Source organism: Urocampus carinirostris, chromosome 12, assembly GCF_059441175.1.
Source record: "Urocampus carinirostris isolate Australia breed hairy pipefish chromosome 12, RoL_Ucar_1.0, whole genome shotgun sequence".
Classification (NCBI taxonomy): domain Eukaryota; kingdom Metazoa; phylum Chordata; class Actinopteri; order Syngnathiformes; family Syngnathidae; genus Urocampus; species Urocampus carinirostris.
This window is the reverse complement of record NC_142360.1, coordinates 27,431,451-27,452,253: the sequence shown is the minus strand read 5'-3', so window position 1 is coordinate 27,452,253 and position 20,803 is coordinate 27,431,451. Positions and strand designations below refer to the sequence as shown.

Below are 20,803 nucleotides of genomic sequence, written 5' to 3'. Positions count from 1 at the left end.
GAGTTGTGTCGCAGGTGGATGCAGTACAACAAACAAAAAGCAGCCAAAAAGGGAGTAACTGGCAAAACTAACACACAGACACTCAACGGGGGATAACCAGGACCGTTCAACAAAAGGCAACCACAGCCTTGGTGGAAAAACGCGTAGTTGGCAGCCAGGCCAACCAGGAACCAACAACGGAAAAGAATTTCAGCAATAAACGCAAAGCTACCCAAGAATAAAGCAAGGGACGCAGAAAAATCTGCGCTAACGCCCAGCAAGCCGGCCAAACAACACAGTGTGTGCCAAGATCAAACAAACCATCAAGCCGTCGGCAGTCCTGATGCTAACGGGTAGCTAGCCGGACAATATCATACCAACCACGACACACAGCGAAAAACACAAATGAAAAGCCACAGTCGCCTACCTAAAAGGAGGAGAAAGCAAACAAGGAACGCATGCTGTAGCAGCGGCAGGTAAACTTACCCTATGCATCTTTTGGAAGCACTCAAGTCTGACAAAACACTCACAAGGGCCCTAACAACAGGTTGAGTGAAGTTCCAATTTCTCCAAACGGTATGCAATTGCTGTTTAACACAGTCACTGATTGTTTGGAGGTGCCTCACATGTTGTGTTAACTTGATGCTTAATCTTAACGGGATTCGCCATTTTTAAAGTGTTATGTTTCTTCAAAGGCGTCAGAACTTTAGATGAAACACGCCAGTTTGGTCAACATTGAATTTCTCGAGTGTCTCTGCGCTTGGAATATTTTGCAACATTACCTGTATTTGCATAATATTGGGGAGGAATCCTACACCTTCTTTGCCAAAATGAAAAAAAAAAAACAGTCTTTGGGAATACCTTTAACAATTAACACTTAATCATTCTCTCCATTGTTGTTATCCCAACAGGATTGTAAGGAATCACTTCCCGTGGTGCACCAGGTTGTCAGGCGACGCTACTCAGGTCCGTTACTGCTCCCGCCACTCCGAAGGAGACACTCATGTCAGGATCACCATTCTGACACCCGCCGAGTTTCTGCTGCACACGGTTTACCGTTGCACCGTCTAGAGGCACTCTACTTTCGAGCATTGGCCAGTCATGATGAACACCGGTAAGTTCCTTTTTTTTTTTTCACATTTTATAGCTGTCACATTTTTATTCTCACAGAGTAATTTTATTTATGCTTTTATCCCCTTGCTCAAATGGATGCATTGGTTTAGCGGTATGATACTTCTTTATTTTAACTGCAGCGTGAATATCCTTGTGCTGAGCGGGTTATCCATTGTCAACCAAAATCAGGTCATTGTAACTAACTAGTGATGATGACGTATCCAACAATTTAATATGTTTAACCGGTAGAATTAGAATTTTCTTCATTGTCACTGATATCAACGTTGTGAAACACAGTGTGCAACTAAATTAGACATGGCAGTCTACAGTAATAGATGTAATATAGAAACTTTGAAGACAACGAGATAAAATAAAAACTATCAGGATGAATAGGCCCACAGAAATAATAACTACAACATAGTACTTAAACGACTGGCCTAATTTATAATGATAATGCAATGAAGAATAGTGCATTGTAGCAATAGTGCAATGAAAATTACATTCAATAACCTGTACTTAATTGCTCAAAGCTGGTCAACAGTCATTGGGTCAAGTTACAGGTGTTAATCTTAGCACGTTCCAAGTCATCATGACAATTCCTGAAATTTGTTATATCACGTCCTAAGTTAACTTAACGTATCAATTGCTTTCTCTTGAATAACTTTTTTTTTTTTAGAGTTAAGTCCCACAGACTCGTAGGGCTAAGGACTTATGTCCGTAGTTTTTTTTCTTCACTACTGCGACTGGGTTAAAAATATATTAGATTCGAGTTTTTGTTTGGATTACAGAGTAATACTTATATTGCTGTCCTTAACATGTTCATAAGCGTTTTTTTTTAATTTATGTCAGGAGTATGCTCATAAAATCTATGTGGCACTAGATACATTGTACAATAAACATTAAAACTGGAGTGCCTTGTGGCTCACAGACAACATGCAAACTACACAAAGGGCGGCCAGTAGCTGAGATAGATCCAGGGACTTCTGAACTGTGAAGTGATGTGCTAGTATCAACACACTGGTTGCTATGATAACATTACGTAAAATGTCCCATCAACCCATGTGCCAAGTAATTAAAAATAAAAACTCACCAAAAGATCCAACCCCAGTGAAATGTGTGTTGGTTTTATGTGGTCTCTGTGTCGTGTTTTTCCGATAGAGATCCATGCATCTTCAAACGCATTATTGTCAAAGGTTTTTACATGGCAGAAAGTTTGTTTACTATCTTTGTAACATGATGTAGTGGGCTGCAGTTGGCCATTCTCCGTGTTGATTGTCCGTAAGTGCATACATTTCTTTTGATTCATCCCTTGATGCATCTTCTGCGGGCGGGGATCCTCGCTTCCAATGTGACAGTTGCACCACCCAATAGGCAACTGTGCCCGCTCATGCGTACCACATTGATTTTAATTCAAATGCACCGCTTCAGACCCCCGGTTTATGTACAGTCAAAACGTAGCAGTGTCAGTAAAACAGTAATAGGCAAAAAATAATGGAACTTATCTTTATTTTTGTGCGGACCGGTACCACATGACCCTATATGGCTCTTTCTATTTAATATTTGGCAGTTGTCAGCATGGATACAGTGAATATTTGGAGGGACATTTTATATATCAAAAGCACTATTGGTGTTGGTTATTCTTGTCGTATTGGTGGCCAGTCTCAATCTGACAAAAGTGGCATGGAACATTTATACTGTGTTAAATATTGCAAAGAACTGTGAGATTATCGATGGTGTTTGCATTAGCAGCCTACCTAAATATAAAAATATAAAAGCAATTATTTATTTTTTTTTACCATTGTATTGAACTTAAAGAAATGAAATTGAATTTATTTAAAAATGTGAATGTATTTAAAAATGTGTGGGCCAACTCACATATATACATGTGGGCTAACTAAACACCCATTTTTTTTCATCAAACATTTCCTGACCTTCTTTAAGCCCAAAAACAGGTTAAATCACTAAGTTATTTTGACAACAAAATCAAAATAAGCTCCGAAAATGTATTTTTAAAACTATTGCTGTTAGGGGAGAGTGTCAGCTTCACGTTCAGTTAAAGGTACTGTACGGAATTTGGAAGGCTCTTACTTGCTGACGCCATTTTCTGGCTTGTGGCATATCAACCTCTGTCAAGCTCCTGATGTTGCACGTGCAATCATGAGCATTTCTTAAAAGTACTAGAATAAAATCTCATTTTTTCATCCTTTTTGGGGTTTGGTTGGCGTTTGGACTTTACTTGAAACAAGCCTTCTCTTACTTTCATCATTTTCATGCTACACTAACAAAAAACTGCGGTGATGAGCATATCTATCTATCTATCTATCTATAAAGTCACTTCACAAACAACCCTCCTTTCCTCCTACCTATTATGTTCCGTGGCCAAAGCAGCTTTGCTAAAAGTAAGAGATAAGCAGATAGGTGCGGTGGAAAAAATTATTAAGGGCTCTTTAAACTCATTTGGGCATTGTTAACACATACTTAATAGAGAATATATAATACTTTCACCTTTTTAAGGGCACCTTTCTATTGTTCTACTATTAGAAACAGTAAACCTGCTAGTAAAAATCGAATATCTATCTAAGTACACTACTCCTATATAAGCATTGAACGCTTAGCTTTAAGATTGACACAGTAGATGGACAGATGGTAAACAGCTCGGACCCAGGAGAGGCAGAGAGTGGCATAAAGGCCAAGTGAGGCAGGAAGAAGCTGAGCGCACAAGCAACGGAGAGGAGGAGACAGAAAGCAGAGCGCTACACACTCAGCCTCCTCATCAGTGTGGCGCATGGAAAGCAGCGCGCCATATCACGCGCGTAGCTCTTTCAACATCCATTTTCGAATCAGCCTCCTTCGCACTACTCCTGTTGAATCAAGAACTTCACTTGTCAAGGGAGAGGAGCAAATTAGCGACAGAATTACAATCCAGCATGGAGTGTGCAGCGCTGAGCAGAGAGGGAGCTGGGCTTGCCAAACCACCCAAGCATTTGTGGAGGCAGCCCAGGACAAACATCCGGATCAAACAGCGCTTCAACTCAGACACAGAGCGCTACCTTTGCCGTAACAGGACCTTGGAGAAGCTCCGACCCGTACTGAAGAAACCCAGATTATCCTGGCCTTCCTCGCTGAAACGGTAATGGCTTCTTTTTCCCCCTGCAAATTCGACACCAAATTGAGAACTTAAATACAAACAGGAACTGGCACGGCCAAAGAAACCTAATCTTTGAGATGTTTAAAATTCTTACTTATAGGGACTTGCGTTACTTCAAGATAGGGCTTTTGTATGTTTTACAGTGTAAAAATGCCTTGTACCATACTGAGGTTGCCACAATTAGTTATGGAATACAATTAAATGCTCTTGGTAAGATTCAGTGCACTTTTGTACTGCTGGAAATTGCAACCCTAATAATTAAACACGCATTCTTTCAGATTAAGTCATGTTGTCTTTATTTCTTGATCATTTTAATGCCATTAGACAGTCCCTTTATCATTTATTTGTGTTGAATAAGTGGGTCACGGTAGCAAAAGCTTCCTTTATGCTCACCCGTTCATTTTTCAAAGATATATTTTCCTTTACATCAGTGGTCCCCAACCTTTTTTGGATCACAGACTGGTTTAATGTCTGTCAGTATTCTCGCAGACCGGCCCATTAATAATATTGATGATGTTAACAATAATGATGACAACAATAATAATAATAATAAGCTTAAATCCACTGTGTTATCATTAGACCACTAGGGATGTAAATGGCATACATAAATCCATTCGATTCGTCACACTTTTTTCACTCATGGTACCAGAGACAAAGGTTAGACAATGGAGAAAACAGGAAGTCGTCCTGATAAATATGAATAAACACAAAAAAAGCACAATGAGGGAAACAACTCTTAGGTTTAACTGATGATGAATCTGACTTTGCCATTAAGAACATTGTTCATTTAAAAAAAATATATGTTTATAGCTAACATTGTCAAAAAAAACATATATAAACATAGCTTCACATAATGTATTCAATAATGTGGTACCATTACTTAAAATAGTGTGATGATGCCATATAACCTAATACCTTTGTACTGTGTCATCTACATCCTTAATGGTATAGAAAAAAATTGGCCCTGAGAGTAAGTGTCCCGGCTCCTAGGCTTTGTAGCGTATTATGAACTGACCGATAACGGATAATGGATAATGAATAACGAAGATAGATCAATAACCCTTAAAAACCCCAAAACCCCTTCTAGAATAGTGTGCTACGCCGGCTAGAGCTTGCTCTGTCCACTCCACGCATCGGCCCGGTATTGCAGTACCTCCGGGAACGGTGCTTTCGCAATGATCGCAGCAAGGCATTAGGGCTAGGACCTTAGCTTGGCCTTTTGGCTGAGAGTAAGAGTCCCGGCTCCTTGGCTTTGTAGCGTATTATGAACTGACCGATAATGGATAGTGAATAACGAAGATAGAACAATAACCCTTAAAAACCCCAAAACCCCTCTGTGATCAGGATTAAATTCCCATTGATGTTGTGCAGATGTGATTATTTTCCGACTGATCAATCATTGCTCAAATATGTTAATATAATACTGTAAAATCTTGTGTATAACATTCACTCAAACTTTGAATTATTTTATGGGTGACAATAATGCGCGTTACAAACAGTATAAGCAAAAAAATAAGGCAATGTTCCCCTCACCCCAAAAATATAAAATAACACTTTTATTTCTTTAAGTGAGGCCCAATACAAAATGACCCACAGCTCGGTACCAGCCTGGTGGTTACCTACCACTGCCTTACAAGTCACAAATATGAAAGTAGAACTGCAAGCTTGCAACTATATGTAAACAACTCCGAAAATGGTCATCGTTGCTTTCATAAGTCCAAAGACATGTCTGCTTCTCGGAAGAATACCGAAATTCTTCATTTAGTATTGAGAAGGATTTCAACGTTTTTCGATCATGAATGTTCTTTGAAACTATTTATCATTTATATACTAACTGCACCTTCATACAAGCACACGATAAAACAAGCACAATAATTCTGCTTCCCAAAATAAAGATTAAAAAAAAATAACCTCAGATATTCTCTGCTCTTGCCTGTTTCTAGGTAGTGTTCAAGGGCTCACTCAATAGTTTCCCTGTGTGCCCACACAACATGGTGGCCTGAATGCTACCAGCAGGGCAAGTAATCAGAGGATTGCCTCAAAGAACCATTGTGTTTTTTGAGACAGGTGGAGCACTATTCCTCCAATGTCTGATGCAGGAGCACCACATTGTAATGTGCACATCAAACTACCTAAAATAACACAGGCAACTCTAGTATGTGATTTGGGTCTGCTATTGGCCAGTGGGTATATTGTTCTTTCCGTCTTGGTCGTTCTTATGTTTTGGTGTATCGGAAACTGGCCTCTGATTCCATAATTGATTCATCTGCCTTAAATATAATTGACTGTACTCGGTAGTTAAACGTGTTTTAAGAGGATTTTACTGGTTTAAGGAAAGCTAGATTAACTACTGTATATAAGTTTTATGTTACAACTCTAGTGCTTATGCTGCAATTAGTGTGAAGTGTTTAAACCAAAGCATTGTGTTGCAGGCATTGCAGGACTGTGTGCATTTCTCTTTTTGTTGGGCACAGTTTTGGCATCCTTGTAGAAAGTACAATAAAGTAGAGGAATGTTGTGTTATTGTCTAAAACTCTTAGATGAAGAGGAATGACTAACATAATGATTTAAGAGTTTTAAATACTTAATAAAACCATAGCAAATGCATGTAAACGATTCCCCTCAGCAGCAAACAAAATTGAACACGTTCACAGGATAAATTCCTGTCGTAAAAAAATTTGTAGTTGTTATGACATCACAGTTAACAATGTTCAGGCGTTTTTGTTTACACTATTATTAGTAAGGTTTCCAGTTTACTTTTTGGGGACAAGTAAAATAGTAGTATCGCAAATGCTCAAGTCTCTCAAAGACATGGCTGAGGAATCTGTGTGTGTGTGTGTGTGTGTGTGTGTGTGTGTGTGTGTGTGTGTGTGTGTGTGTGTGTGTGTGTGTGTGTGTGTGTGTGTGTTAAAAAGGTTTTGGCCATTTTGTAAAGTGTATTTGCCTATGCGTTTATTATTTTGAGTTGGTCTTAAAGATTAAAAGAAATACGTTTTTGATTGAATGGAGTTAATCTGCCCAAAATTGCCATTTTTTTGCAGCAATATAAAGTAAATCTTTTTCATTATGTTTAACTGTAAAAGTAACTCGGTACAAATATGAACGTAACGTTTTTCCGCTAAGATAACAGCCTTTTTGTTAAGGTTTTGGAGGATGACAGACCCATGTGGGGAAGGCAGGAACTGAAAAATACAGGGGTGCTCAAAACAAGGACTATATAAGAAAACTAAAGTACCAAAAAAACAATCAAAACGCAAACAATGAAATGCCCAAACGAGAAACAAAACACAAACCTGGAAAATACATATAGCCTGTGTCCCTAATCAACAAATATACCACTCAAAACTTGTCTCCCTCCCACAGTTACATAAGATCATTAAGGCTCATTTTGACCTTCATTTTTTCGTAAATAATGGTCTAAAAACAAGGTGCAAGCAGAGTTCTTTTGTAAATGTGTCACCAAAAAAAAAAACGCAAACGAAAAGAGAGGGGAGCGTGCTGTGTTGCATAGCCCCGCCCAACCCTGCTTAACAGAATAAGAATGCTGTAGATTTTATGTCCAAGCCATATGTACCTATGAAAAGGGACATTTCTGGCTCGTGAGCCTTAGATGCCCGACCCCTGCACTAACACTTTTAAAAGCTTCTTTTTGTTTACACAGCTAAAAGGCAAAAATGGGAAATAACACACATTAGGAATGGGCTTGTCATAACTAGATGAGAGTGCAGTTTGGGCTGAATAATAAAAAGATCTAGTACATTTGACAAAATATCTTATGTGTAATGTTGTTTGTCCAAAATGTGACGTGAAGGTAACGGGGCCAATGGAATAAGCTCTTTGAATGATGACCAAAATATTGCTGGTAAATAAAACAGAAAATGATTTCCGAGCTGGATTTTATCCATTGCTTCCTCTCACTTGAGGTGTGAGAGTTCTGGAAATGTTCCCAGCTTTCTTCTGGCAGTCTAATCAATGTTTTTGTACAAACATGGTTTCCCGAGGATGCAGGATATATTTTACGAAGCAATTTTTTCCCTGTTGTAGATGTTTTTATCTAAAACAACGATGTTGATTTATTTATACTGTAAAATCCGTACTGTAAGCGGCGAGTTTTTTCCCAATATTTCATGATGTGGCGCCTAAGCAGTCAAGATAAGAGTGAGACAGGTGGAATATATGTGTTGAGGAAGACACAAGTTTAATGTAACTTTGTGTGCAAGGATAAAACTAGTATGAACAGACCCTCATCATGGAAAAGGTGTCAATTGAAAGTGGAAGGCTAACTGCCATATTGGGAATCATTTTACAGGTCTGTTCATTTGTAAACAGAAATAATGTGGCAAAACAAATGGATTGCAAAAAGCAACGTCCAACAAAGCAGAAATGTTAGAGGCTGGCTTCCTTTTTATCTGTGGGCATTATCGTGTGTTTTAGAGTACGCCTAAATATTTTTACACGGTTGGATTTTCACAAACAAATAAGTTAAATATGGCCAGGGTCTTAATGGTAAGTTACCTCATCTTTATAGTTTTCGGGTATCTTGTTTCAGACTGATTGTGATATTTCTCTAATGAGTATATTTTGAAAGGTAATCATATCTTGAATCCTAGAGTCTAAGCTTTCCTATTGTATGTGATTATATTTCAGTGACTGGTGACATATTTATCAAAAGTCCTGCGTGCCACGTTAAGGGGTTAAGGTACCATATATTATGAAAACTCTTTCTGAGTACCTTATTTTTTAATATCTTGTGTTTCAATGTGGGCACATGGGGCCTATTGTCAGGTGCGGCTAATGTATGAACAAAATGTTTTTTCCTTTAAAAATGTAGAGGGTGCAGATTTTAATTAGGTGTGCTCTTTAGTCTAAATTTTACGGTGTTTTGGGGTTCGCACTGGTGCTTTAAATCCTTGCAAATGCTTGTTTCAAGGTCAGGAAAATGCTCTAACTTTGTATTAAGTGCTTGGAAATGACTAAACCTCCTCCCACTTGACGTTTGTCAGCAGTCTGACTCAACTGACGAATGCACTAAACAAAAAAAATAATTATACTAATAATAATATAGATTGCATTGCTTTGTGTGGCATTGTCATATAAATTGTCATCACCTCCTACAGGTGCATTGGGAAAGGTGCATCAGAACAGGCAAATCACACCAAGATGCCCTGAGGTTGTAGTTTTAATGAAGGACGGCTCAAAAAGGAAAAATACAAACCATGGTTAAAATGTGGAATAAATACACGCACAACATGCTGCAAAGTGTGCACAAAAGAGATCCAACTCTTCACAATACCAGCCTCTGCTGTCTAGTCATATTTAAAGGTTACTCGCGGAGATGGCTAGCTTTACTACGATTGTTCTGCTAAAAGTTTGCTACATGCTACACCTAAACAGGGCACTACAAAAGGTGTGTTGGCGCAAGGAATATGTATCAACTATGGACATTCATTCAAGGCCAGGGAATAAAAATATATTTGCGTGTCCTGGTTGTAAATTGTAATAGGAGGGTCTTAATGCAATTGAAAATGTATGCTACATATTACCGTCAATAGCTCAAAAGTTAGTCGTCCGTTATAAAAATAACAAGAAAATTTGATACATCGTGAACAAAACAGAGACAGCAGAAAATACCAATATAATGGGGCGGAGTTTTTTTCCTTTAGGCAGCACTCAAGTCACCTCAAACTATAGAGCTATTGATTGATTTACACTAGATCTTTTACAGGTACTGAAGAAATGGAAAATTGGGCTTCAAAATGCTTGAAAAGTTCTTGAATTTGGCCATGAAAAAGGTGTACAAACCCTAAAAATTGGCTTTTTGGGCCCTCATCAAACCTCTTAAAAATACTTGTCTCAGCCCCAGTTGAAAATTACCATCCTGGGGTAGTGACACAATATTTAAAGAAATAAGACATGACCCACTTTTGGGGAAATCTAAAGGGACAGTGTGTAATATTTCCTAGTTGTACAAAAAAACCTTTCATTCAGTAAAAAATAAAAAAAAACATTTATTTGACTATTAAGCAAAAGCACCAATGTTACACAACATTGCCATGTAATGATTACCTATTACACACTGGGGCTTTGAATTAAAACTATTTCGCAATAAAAACAGATGCACAAAAACCCATTTTTTTTCAATATTTTCTGATCTGTGATAAATTCGAATAGCAACATTTTATTTTTCGTTTATGTCGTTTTGCGCGTGTGTGTGTGTGTGTGTGTGTGTGTGTGTGTGTGTGTGTGTGTGTGTGTGTGTGTGTGTGTGGACTTGTGCTCTTTAGGAAATAACCTTGCATCGCTATGGGCGTGCCATAGGGGCTTCATAAGGACTTGTGCCTCCCCCACTGGTAGCCTGATCTGTTTTCTCTGTGGATAATAATAATTGTGCCTCCCTATGCATTTGATATTCTCCCCTTGAAACTGATGCCTGGCGATGGGTCTGTATACATATCTCCATAGATCTTTGGCCACTCCTGTGTTTTTGCCTCTCCCAGAGGGCTCATGTAGTCAGGAAATCAGAAGAGGTAAATGTCAGATTTAGCAGTGTGATACTCAAGAATCAATTCCCATCAACTCACACTCTGAAAAAGGAAAGCGAAAGAAAAGATAAACAAATTTGAGGGGCTAAGAGGGTGTGGCTAGCATGCTTGAGGTCTTCATCCAGTTAAACAATCAATTTTCTTTCACCAGAGTCAGAGTTTCAAGTCAAGTCACATGTATTTGTTCAGCCCTTAATCACAAAACGTCTCAAAGGACTGTAGAGGTTACAATTACACCATCCTCTGAACGTAAACCATTGATCACTGAGATCAATGTATTTATTCGGAAACTAAACAAATGAGAACGAGATTAGCAGAGGGGGTGTCTCAGGTTAAGACTTCTCTATTATCTAAATAATTGTGGTTGGATTACATGTCTTTACAGCATCTAGCCACAATCAAAAAGGGTATTTATTATTCAATCATCTTTTACAAAGGCACTTTTGTCCATAGAGCTGGTTCTCTGTGGATGTTAAGAGTTTGTGTGTGAAAATCACAGTGATTCCGTTTCACAAATAGTCAAAGCAGACATTTGGCACCAACATCTATACCACATTCAAAGTTGTCTAACTGTACTTGGACTGGGCCATTTAAATGATGACAGGCCCCATTGTGAATGACTCACTAGGAGAGCTCACATAGTCATTATTTTCAATCAATCATCTATCACTGGGTTTAGGAACCTTTTTGACTTAAAGAGCCATAATATAGATACATTTTTTTGAGGGAGCCATACCATATATTTTAGGACAAAAATTTAACAAACCCGCTCTCCAGACAAAAGTTAAATTTTCAGCCCATTTTATTCCTCTTGATAACATTTATGAAACAATAATAATGCAAGACCCTGTGTCCCATATCATCAAATACACAACGTTTCTCCCGCCCACAGATTATTGAGGCATATTTTGACCTTCATTTTTTCCCCCGTAAATATGGGTTTGAAAACAAGGTGCAAGCAGAGTTCCTTTGTAACTATGTCACAAAAAAACAATAATAAAACGTAAGGGATGTATTTCCTTTCAGCAGTTGGTGCATTTGAGAGAGAGGAGCGTGCTGTGTTGCATAGCTCCGCCTACTCCTACCGCTCACCCAGTGACATTGTCCTGTGTGAGTAACTATGATTTGTTGTGTGTGTTTTTTTTTTATCATAAAGTGTCTCAACAGTTAACATACATAATCTTAGGAGCTTCCATATATATATATATATATATATATATATCACCTCATTAGCTGCACCGCTTATCCTCAGTAGGGTCGCGGGTATATATATATATATATATATATATATATATATATATATGATTCTTTCGCGATGTACTGTACAGCCAAAATGGGGTTTGTTGGATGTGACACTTCGACTGTAAACTGTAGGTAAAACCTTGCTCTTTATAAACTGGACCAAACACTGATAAGCCTGCACAAAACCCAGAATCTACTATATTTTGAATACTACAGAAGAATTTGGACAGGTAGCATTTTTTTCACTGAGCCATATGTACTTATGAAAGGAGCCATATATAACCGTTTCCAACCACTGATCTATCATTGCTCTTCTGCACATTTTAAAACCTTAAAAATGATTATAATTCATTACACTTTTACTTAGAGGCCATGGTATCATGGAACAAGTGGTAATTGCCTTTAATTTAGTAATTATAAATTGTATGAAAAATCTTTAGTAAAATTTACTGAGTGGCGTCAATTAAACTCATTATTAATGCTGTTAAAGAAACGTTCAAAGTATTGTGAGGTTTTTCTTTGTTTTTGATTGAAAGAAGCATTAGCAGGCCATCAAGCATATATTCCTGATTGGTGGGCTGGTTTCACAATCTTTTCTGATTGTCTGCTGTACTAAGCTTTCTATTTTTCAGTTTTAAACGTGTTTAGAAGCATAAAAAAACGCTTTACACATCCGTTGCAGCCTTGTCATCCTGAATGGGGGGATTAGCTCACGTGCAGTCCCTTCTCAAGGTTTTCCTAACTTTCCTCATGTTGAGGTTTTTGAGTTTTTCCTGGCCCTCATGTAAGTTTTAGATCAGGGGATGGCGTAATGATAGTCTGCAATAATCTCTGGCGACACAAATAAACATGACTTGACTTAACTTGATTTTCATCAAAAAGTATGGACAATGTTAATCAACTCCCCCTACCACATTGTACAAAAATACCCTACTGTGTTCGGACAAGAAGCGTTAGTTTCAAATACATTTGTAAGCAAACCACCACTAGTAGCTTGTTAAAGAATTTGTTACTCATAGTTTGTGCCTAACTTGCTTATATCTCAAATGTCATTAGCTAGTAACAACTGTTTAATAATAAGCCTAGCCTTGAACAGTTATATTTGAACTAAAATGATTAGACTCTATTTCCTTATTATGCAATTGTTCAAATTTGTGTTTTTTTTAAATTATGAATTAAGCAAATTGATTTGATTTATTGCCCCTATAATGGTGAATCAACATCTGTTTTCATTTAATGAGGCACAAACATAAGCTACAGAGAAATACAGAATAGTCCTACATAGTTTATGGTTCGATACTGGTGATCTACATGTGAAGAACCCAGTCATGCACGACTCTGAACTTGGGCAAGATGGATTTCCTCTAATTGTAAAAATGCATCCTGAATAAACATAACACTTAGCCTGCATTTGCATTTCCCTGATTTAGACAGCGAGTGCTCATTTTGTTGATCGCAATCTATCAGTCAATTGCAGAAGTACCGTATTTTCCGCACTATAAGGCGCACCTAAAAGCCTTTTTTTTTTTTCAAAAGCTGACCATGCGCCTTATAATACAATGCGCCTTATTTATGGATCAACATTAAGTTTTCCAACTAACTTGCAGCCGCCGACTCGATTTTCCCCCGAACGCCAAGTAGTACGCGGTGGATGGTGGGATTTATTTACCGGCGTTTCATTGGCTAACCAATGTGTCAATCATCAGTTGAATCGATCACTATTGGCTAAAGTTATTCGGAGGTCAAGAGGCGGATCCTTCTTATCATTTACAGACTGCCATTGGCTCAAACGGCAAACAAAGCCTGCAATTGGCCGAAAAAGATGTGTCAATCATCAGTTGAATCGATCACTATTGGCTAAAGTTATTCGGAGGTCAAGAGGCGGATCCTTTTTATCATTTACAGACTGCCATTGGCTCAAACGGCAAACAAAGCCTGCAATTGGCCGAAAAAGATGCGTCAATCATCAGTTGAATCGATCACTATTGGCTAAAGTTATTCGGAGGTCAAGAGGCGGATCCTTTTTATAATGTACAGGCTGCCATTGGCTTAAACAGCGAAACAAAGCCTGCAATTGGCCGAAAAAGATGAATGCGTATAGCATGTGGCCGATGGCATAGAGAAAGCATTTTTTTCTATTCTCTATTTGTAAATATTGTATTCTCCTGGATTTACTACCCTCACGGATATAAGAGGACATTGCCTGCACATTATTATGAACACAATGACTTCGGTGAGCTATTCCCGGTTTTATATTGTCTTGTTTCAGACTGAACTCGATGTTTCTGTGATAAGCGGTGCAGATAATGGATGGAATGGAGTGTCTGTTTTTAAATTAAACTCAATTCCAAGTGTTTATTGTCATATGCACAGTAAAGTTGCGAGCGAAAAAGAAAATAGATACGAAGGAATGGTTATCATTTCTTGAATCCCAAGACTTTAACCTTCCGAATGATGGAACGATGCATTTGAGTGACATCTTACGGACACCGCATTCGCACGTGTTCTCGACACGTATTTGCATCTTTGCAAGCTTTTGGAATGTTAAGGGGGTAATAAGTTGGACTGAACTATCTGACTGTTTTGTCCACGTTCCCATTGTAGCGCCTTATAATCCGGTGCGTCTTATATATGTCAAAAATAGGACCAAAAACTATTTTTTCGGGGTGCGCCCTATAACCCGGTGCGCCTTATAGTGCGGAAAATACGGTAATACTGGTTGATCACTGAAATGTGTATTCAGTGCTTTGTATTTCTTGGGATGCGCTGCCATGAAGTGATCAAATGCAGCATGAACATTATCATTGCTCAAAGCAATAACAAAGGTTTGTAAATTAAAGTTAAACTTTCTTTCAATTATGATGTTTTTAAAAAATTCATTTTTTACTTTTCATAAAAAAATAGCATTTGTTATTAAGACTTCAAATGAAATGTTTGTATGCATTTGCATTTCGATGTATATGTATTGTAAAAGGTATGACTCATTTTAACCATAAACCTTACAAATGCAAAAAATAAAAATATAATATACTAAATAGCTATTTAAGAATATGTTGGGATTTAGATTACTGAGTATATTCATTTTCTTGATTTAGGTAGTGGGCATTTAATTTTTTTCAATTCCCTATTTTGACTTGTTCATTTTCTTAGTAGCTCTCATGGTGAAAAAGTGTGAGCACCCCTGCTTAAGACATTGTAGAAAGTCCTTTTTGGGACTCTGAAATGGTAGCGCCAATAGGTATAGCTATATACAGTAGAGGTCGACCGATTATTGGGTGGGCAGATTATCGGCACCAATATTTGGGAGTTTAACCGATATCGGCTTTTTTTTTTCATTCGACGAGCCGATTATTAAGTTGCTGAGACTCTCACCATCTCTCTTTTACTTGCTCCTACACCTCCCTCCCTCCTTTCTCCTGATATCCACTTCGCGCCTTCTGATTGGATAGGCAACCGGGGTTAGAGCCCGGAAGCTAGAGAGCGCAGCACCTCGGCTAATTTGTCCCGACGTGCCTGTCATCGTGATAGAAAAGCACGTTTGTATTTATGAGATAAAAGTGTAGTTCACTTGTTTTAGAAAGGTACGTTCAGGCAGAGACTGATAAATTAGTTCTTATTGTAACATCAGTTCGTCAATCAAGCGTATCTGTTTGTGTTTGAGGTAGAGCATAACAAGCACGCTAAAGTGGAACTGATAAGCTCTTATCATAACATTAGTTAGTCAATCTAGCTCGAAAACAAGAGTGAGTTAATTTGCGCGCTCCGTAAAAATTCCATTACACTTTTTTGTTCTAAATTAATCCAAGTCATGTTAGTTGTATTGTATTATATATATATATATATATATATATATATATATATATATATATATATATATATATATATATATATATATATATATATATATTTAGGCTACTGTAAAACATGTCAGGGAGCTATTTAAGTTTTTATGTATCTTTATACGAGTTCCTGCTAAGCCTAATTTCATTTTCCTGCACTGTTTTGGGTTTATGTGAAAGATTAGATATGTTAATTGTGTTGAAATTCTAATTATTTACTGTAAAAGATTTCAGAGAGCTATTAAAGTTTTATTTGAATTTGAAACAACCAATATCTATTTCTTTTTGCATTTTAAACATTTGTTACGCCAATTTTTAAGCTTTTCCAGCAAATAATTCTCGACTCCAAATATTGGTTATGGGCTTCCTCTTAATACTAATAATCGGTATGGGCCCTGAAAAAGCCATATTGGCCGATCCCTATTCTAGAGGTATAAATCAAACTGACTCTATTCAGGGTTTACTGCACAATGATTGAAGTAGAATTAGTATTTGATCTTATAAATGCATAAAAAATGTGTGGGTGTGATTAGGTGGCCACAATTTTAAATAATTCCTCACGCATTCATTAACATTCAATCAGTTTTGTCTCACATTGGCATGATTGCTTGTATGTAAATACTGTATGTTGGGAGTTAACATTTCATGTGCACATGTTTGCGCATGGCTGAGCACTAGTGTTTATAGCCCCTTATTGATGATTACTTTCAATAACGTCCGAGGGAAAGTCCTACTACAAGTAACGCTGTAATTTTGAGCATGCATAGACACGCTAACCAAACGTGATGGACTTAACATGTCGAGTGCGCCCCATTGCAGTTAAAAAGACCCTTAAAATTCTGACATTAACATTGCATTTAAATGTTAAATTACCATGATTGATTTATATTTTTATTGATCATGCGCGTATTAATAATTTCTATAAAAAGTAACTAGTTTCTGGCACAATTAAAATGAATGGGCCTTAATAGATGTACTCGTCAGGTTTGCGTAGCCTGCCTCTGTCACGAGCTGTGCCAAAGAAGAATTGATTGTAAATAACTGATGAAAAGTTTGTAACAGTAGCAGTACCCTGTTTTATATTTTGTGCACACAGAAGATGCAGTCATGTGATTGATGGTTAAGCTACCAGGGAGCTAACTGCCTTCCGTACCTCATCGGTCACAGTGCTCGAGGTGTGGCTACGCCTGTTTGTTTCCTTCCGTTTTTCATTCTTCACCGCTTTCCACACATGGAAAACAAGCAAAGATGATACAGTTCATTGATCTTGCTTGTATTTGTGGTTTATTTTTTCCTGTTTTTAAGTGTGACTATCATCATGCTTTTTGACAGAGTTGGGATTTTATGACAATGCTTAGCTGTAGGAAGCATATGGATATTGTTAATATTTTTAACTCAATGCCAGACGTGTGGGTACCTGATAATTTTTGCCATTTTTACTCATTTTTGAAAGTCCACAGAAAGTTTAGTTCCATAGCTATATAGGCACAGGACCCATGAAAAGAAATTTTCAACCCTTATCTTTCATTATAAAAGAAAGTATGTTCCTATCTTGTACCATTGTTTATTAAACAACAGGTGAGCATTGCAAATTCCTTAAATACTCCTTTCCAAGAAAACATGAGAAAAACGTTTTTTTTTTTTTGTTTTTTTTTTTTTTTTTTTGCAAAAGGATGCATTTAAGCAGAACTTCCATTTCGGTCCTTTTTTTTTTCCTTTTGCTTCAACTATCAAATATCTTCAAATATCTAAACAATACTTTCCATAAAGACAAGGACACTCTGCTTGTAAAATAACATTTTATTTTCGGAACACTGAACATATGCATAAACGATGCAAGAGATTGTCAGCATCTGATGTTTCTGGTGATTTTTCTGCTCGCAAACTTTCCTTTGCTGGATAGAGGATGCAACACGAGGAAGTGGGTGTTCCTTCATGTGTGGACAAATATCTGAACAAAGCCATTCCTGACATCTAACGGTGATTTAGCACACTAAATCATTCCCTGAGGCTTGTTACAACAACACCTTTATAATAGCTTTTTAAAATACAACAAAAAACACGTACCGTATTTTCCGCACTATAGGGCGCACCGGGTTAAAGGGCGCACCCCCAAAAAATAGTTTTTGGTCCTATATCTTCCATAGATAAGGCGCACCGGATTATAAGGCGCTACAATGGGAACGTCGACAAAACAGTCAGATGATTCAGTCAAACTGATTACCCCCTTTAACATTCCCAAAGCTTGCAAAGAAGCAAATACGTGTCGTAGACACGTGCGGATGTCCGTACGATGTCACTTAAATGCGTCATTTCAAATATCATTCGGAAGGTTAAAGTCTTGGGATTCAAGAAATGCCAAACATTTCTATGTTTCTATTTTCTTTTTCGCTCACAACTTTACTGTGCATATGACAATAAACACTTGGAATTGAGTTTAATTCACTCAACTCATCACAGCAACATCAAGATCGTTCTAAAACAAGATACCGGGAAAATATAAAGCCGCATAACTCACCTAAGTTCTCACGTTCAATAATGATAAGCAATCATGGTCTTCTTACAACTGTAAGTGAAGTAAATCCAGGAGAGTAGAATATTTACAAATACAGACTAATGCCGTACTTTAGCAAGCTTGCTACGCCATTGCTAAACTCGGCCGATTGCAGGGTTTGTTATGGCCCTCTAGCCAATCCGAGGCTCCGAATAACTTCACCCAATAGCGATCGATTTAACGGATGATTGACACATTGGTTAGCCAATGAAACGCCGGTATATAAATCCCAGCATACACCGCGGACTTGCTACGCCATTGCTAAACTCGGCCGATTGCAGGGTTTGTTTTGGCCATCTAGCCAATCCGAGGCTCCGAATAACTTCAGCCAATAGTGATCGATTCAAATGATGATTGACACATTGGTTAGCCAATGAAACGCCGGTATATAAATCCCAGCATACACCGCGGACTTGCTATGTCATTGCTAAACTCGGCCGATTGCAGGGTTTGTTTTGGCCATCTAGCCAATCCGAGGCTCCGAATAACTTCATCCAATAGTGATCGATTCAAATGATGATTGACACATTGGTTAGCCAATGAAACGCCGGTATATAAATCCCAGCATACACCGCGGACTACTCCACGTTCGGGGTAAAATCGAGTCGGCGGCTGTTGAGTAAGTTGCGAGACCTTGCGAATTTAATATTGAGCCATATATAAGGCGCACTGTGTTATAAGGCGCATGGTCAGATTTTGAAAAAAATTAAGACTTTTAGGTGCGCCTTATAGTGCGGAAAATACGTTACTTTTAAGTTTTGGCACTCAATGAGTTAAATAAAATTTTTTCTCATTTGCATTAATGTGTTTGAGAACCCCAACTTATGAAACATCTGTGGACAATCCTTTTTCTTGACATTTGTGATGATTGTATAACGGCACATTTTGATTCACAATCTCACATTATCACACATCCCACGTCACATCACCCCATAACAGTTTTTTTTCTGCACAGTAGTTTTTGTTCAGCACCACAAAGGAAAGAAAGACTTCAATTAAAATTGCCTATGTGATCGACTGCTGCAGAATTGATGGGCCATGACAGGCGCCTTTAGTCGAGCTCTCTTGATGACATTTGCTGTCTACAAATAATGCGGCGCCTCATTTCATGCTCGCGAGTATTTTGTTAATCCCCTGATAGTTAATTAGATCATTGCATGACACTATTTCCCTCGTTAGTTATACCCAAGAAGTGTAGAGAGATGATATTCATAATTAAAAATGTTTTGCCTTTTACCGTGCAATGCTCCCACACTCACTTATTACATATTTCCATTTGTAAGTTGTTTGAGACAATATCTGGCTACAATTAAATGTCCTGAGTTTAAAAAATAATTGAAATACAATGGTATTACTAGCACTTTATTTAGTTCAGGTCTTAAACAAACCTTTTTTTCAAAGTAATCTCTTAATCATTCAATAACATCAATCAATTAATTTGATAAACTCAACATTTATATGTCTTATACTCTGTTATCATTGTGTCATGCATACAAACATTCATTATAATTTTTTCACTTGTTTGGCCCATAGCTATAGGAAAATACGCAAAATCATGGCACACAAAGCGGCACGGCGGCTGGTGGTTAACCCGCAGCCCTGCGATGCAGCGGTCCGGGGTTCAATTCCAGCTACTTATTCATGTAAGAGCCAGATGTTGTTCATAAGTAAAATGTCCTTAATATTGTGAAAATTAAAGTTGAGGTTTTTTATAATAAAAAAGAAAGCCACTTGTTTTAATATGTAATTGTCAATTCTCAAAATCTTGAGAATAAGTCAAATATTTCTTTGCATGTTGACAAAAAACACTGTATAGTGATAATTCATTTTGGACCATTTTTTAGTCTGCCCCTCTTGCTTCAGTGATTCGTCTGTCATCGTTTATTCAATGATGACAAAAGTAAGATGGCTTTTTGCCATATGGTGCCCCTGTTTATAGTGTGTTTTCAAAAAGATCAAATGTGCTTTTCTAAAACTCATGCATAATTTCTGCCAATATAGAAGTGGATAACATCAATATTGGACTAAAATCCTGACTGATATATCGGTATTGGACCTGAAATTCATTTGTTTTGGGTCACCCCTAATTTGAACGCTTTACAGTAATCCCTTGTTTTCTGCAGGAGTTTTGTAACAAAAACCCACATAGGAGAAACATTTATTTATTAAATATCGGTAACTTATAATGTATATGACTGTAACTGTAAATAACCACAACAGATCTACAAATTAAAGACAGATCAAAGAATTGCAGATGAATGAATGGTCTTTATTTTAATTAAACAACAATACAAGAAAATTGGAGGGCTTTGTATTTCAGTGTAAGAAAGAAATGTGCAGTGCAGTTGGCTAGGCGCACTCTAGCATTGGGAATCCTTAGCATGAG

General features: G+C 37.6%; 1 protein-coding gene across 1 annotated transcript in view; it reads left to right on the top strand.

Annotated features, from left to right (window-relative positions):
• Nucleotides 1–20,803, top strand: part of LOC148355387 (3',5'-cyclic-AMP phosphodiesterase 4C-like) — a 135,270-nt gene that overhangs the window by 26,718 nt on the left and 87,749 nt on the right. The window contains exon 3 of the mRNA XM_088349031.1: nt 891–1,093. Within this exon, the coding sequence (XP_088205157.1) occupies nt 891–1,093 (203 nt within the window). The remainder of the gene's footprint in view (nt 1–890; nt 1,094–20,803) is intronic.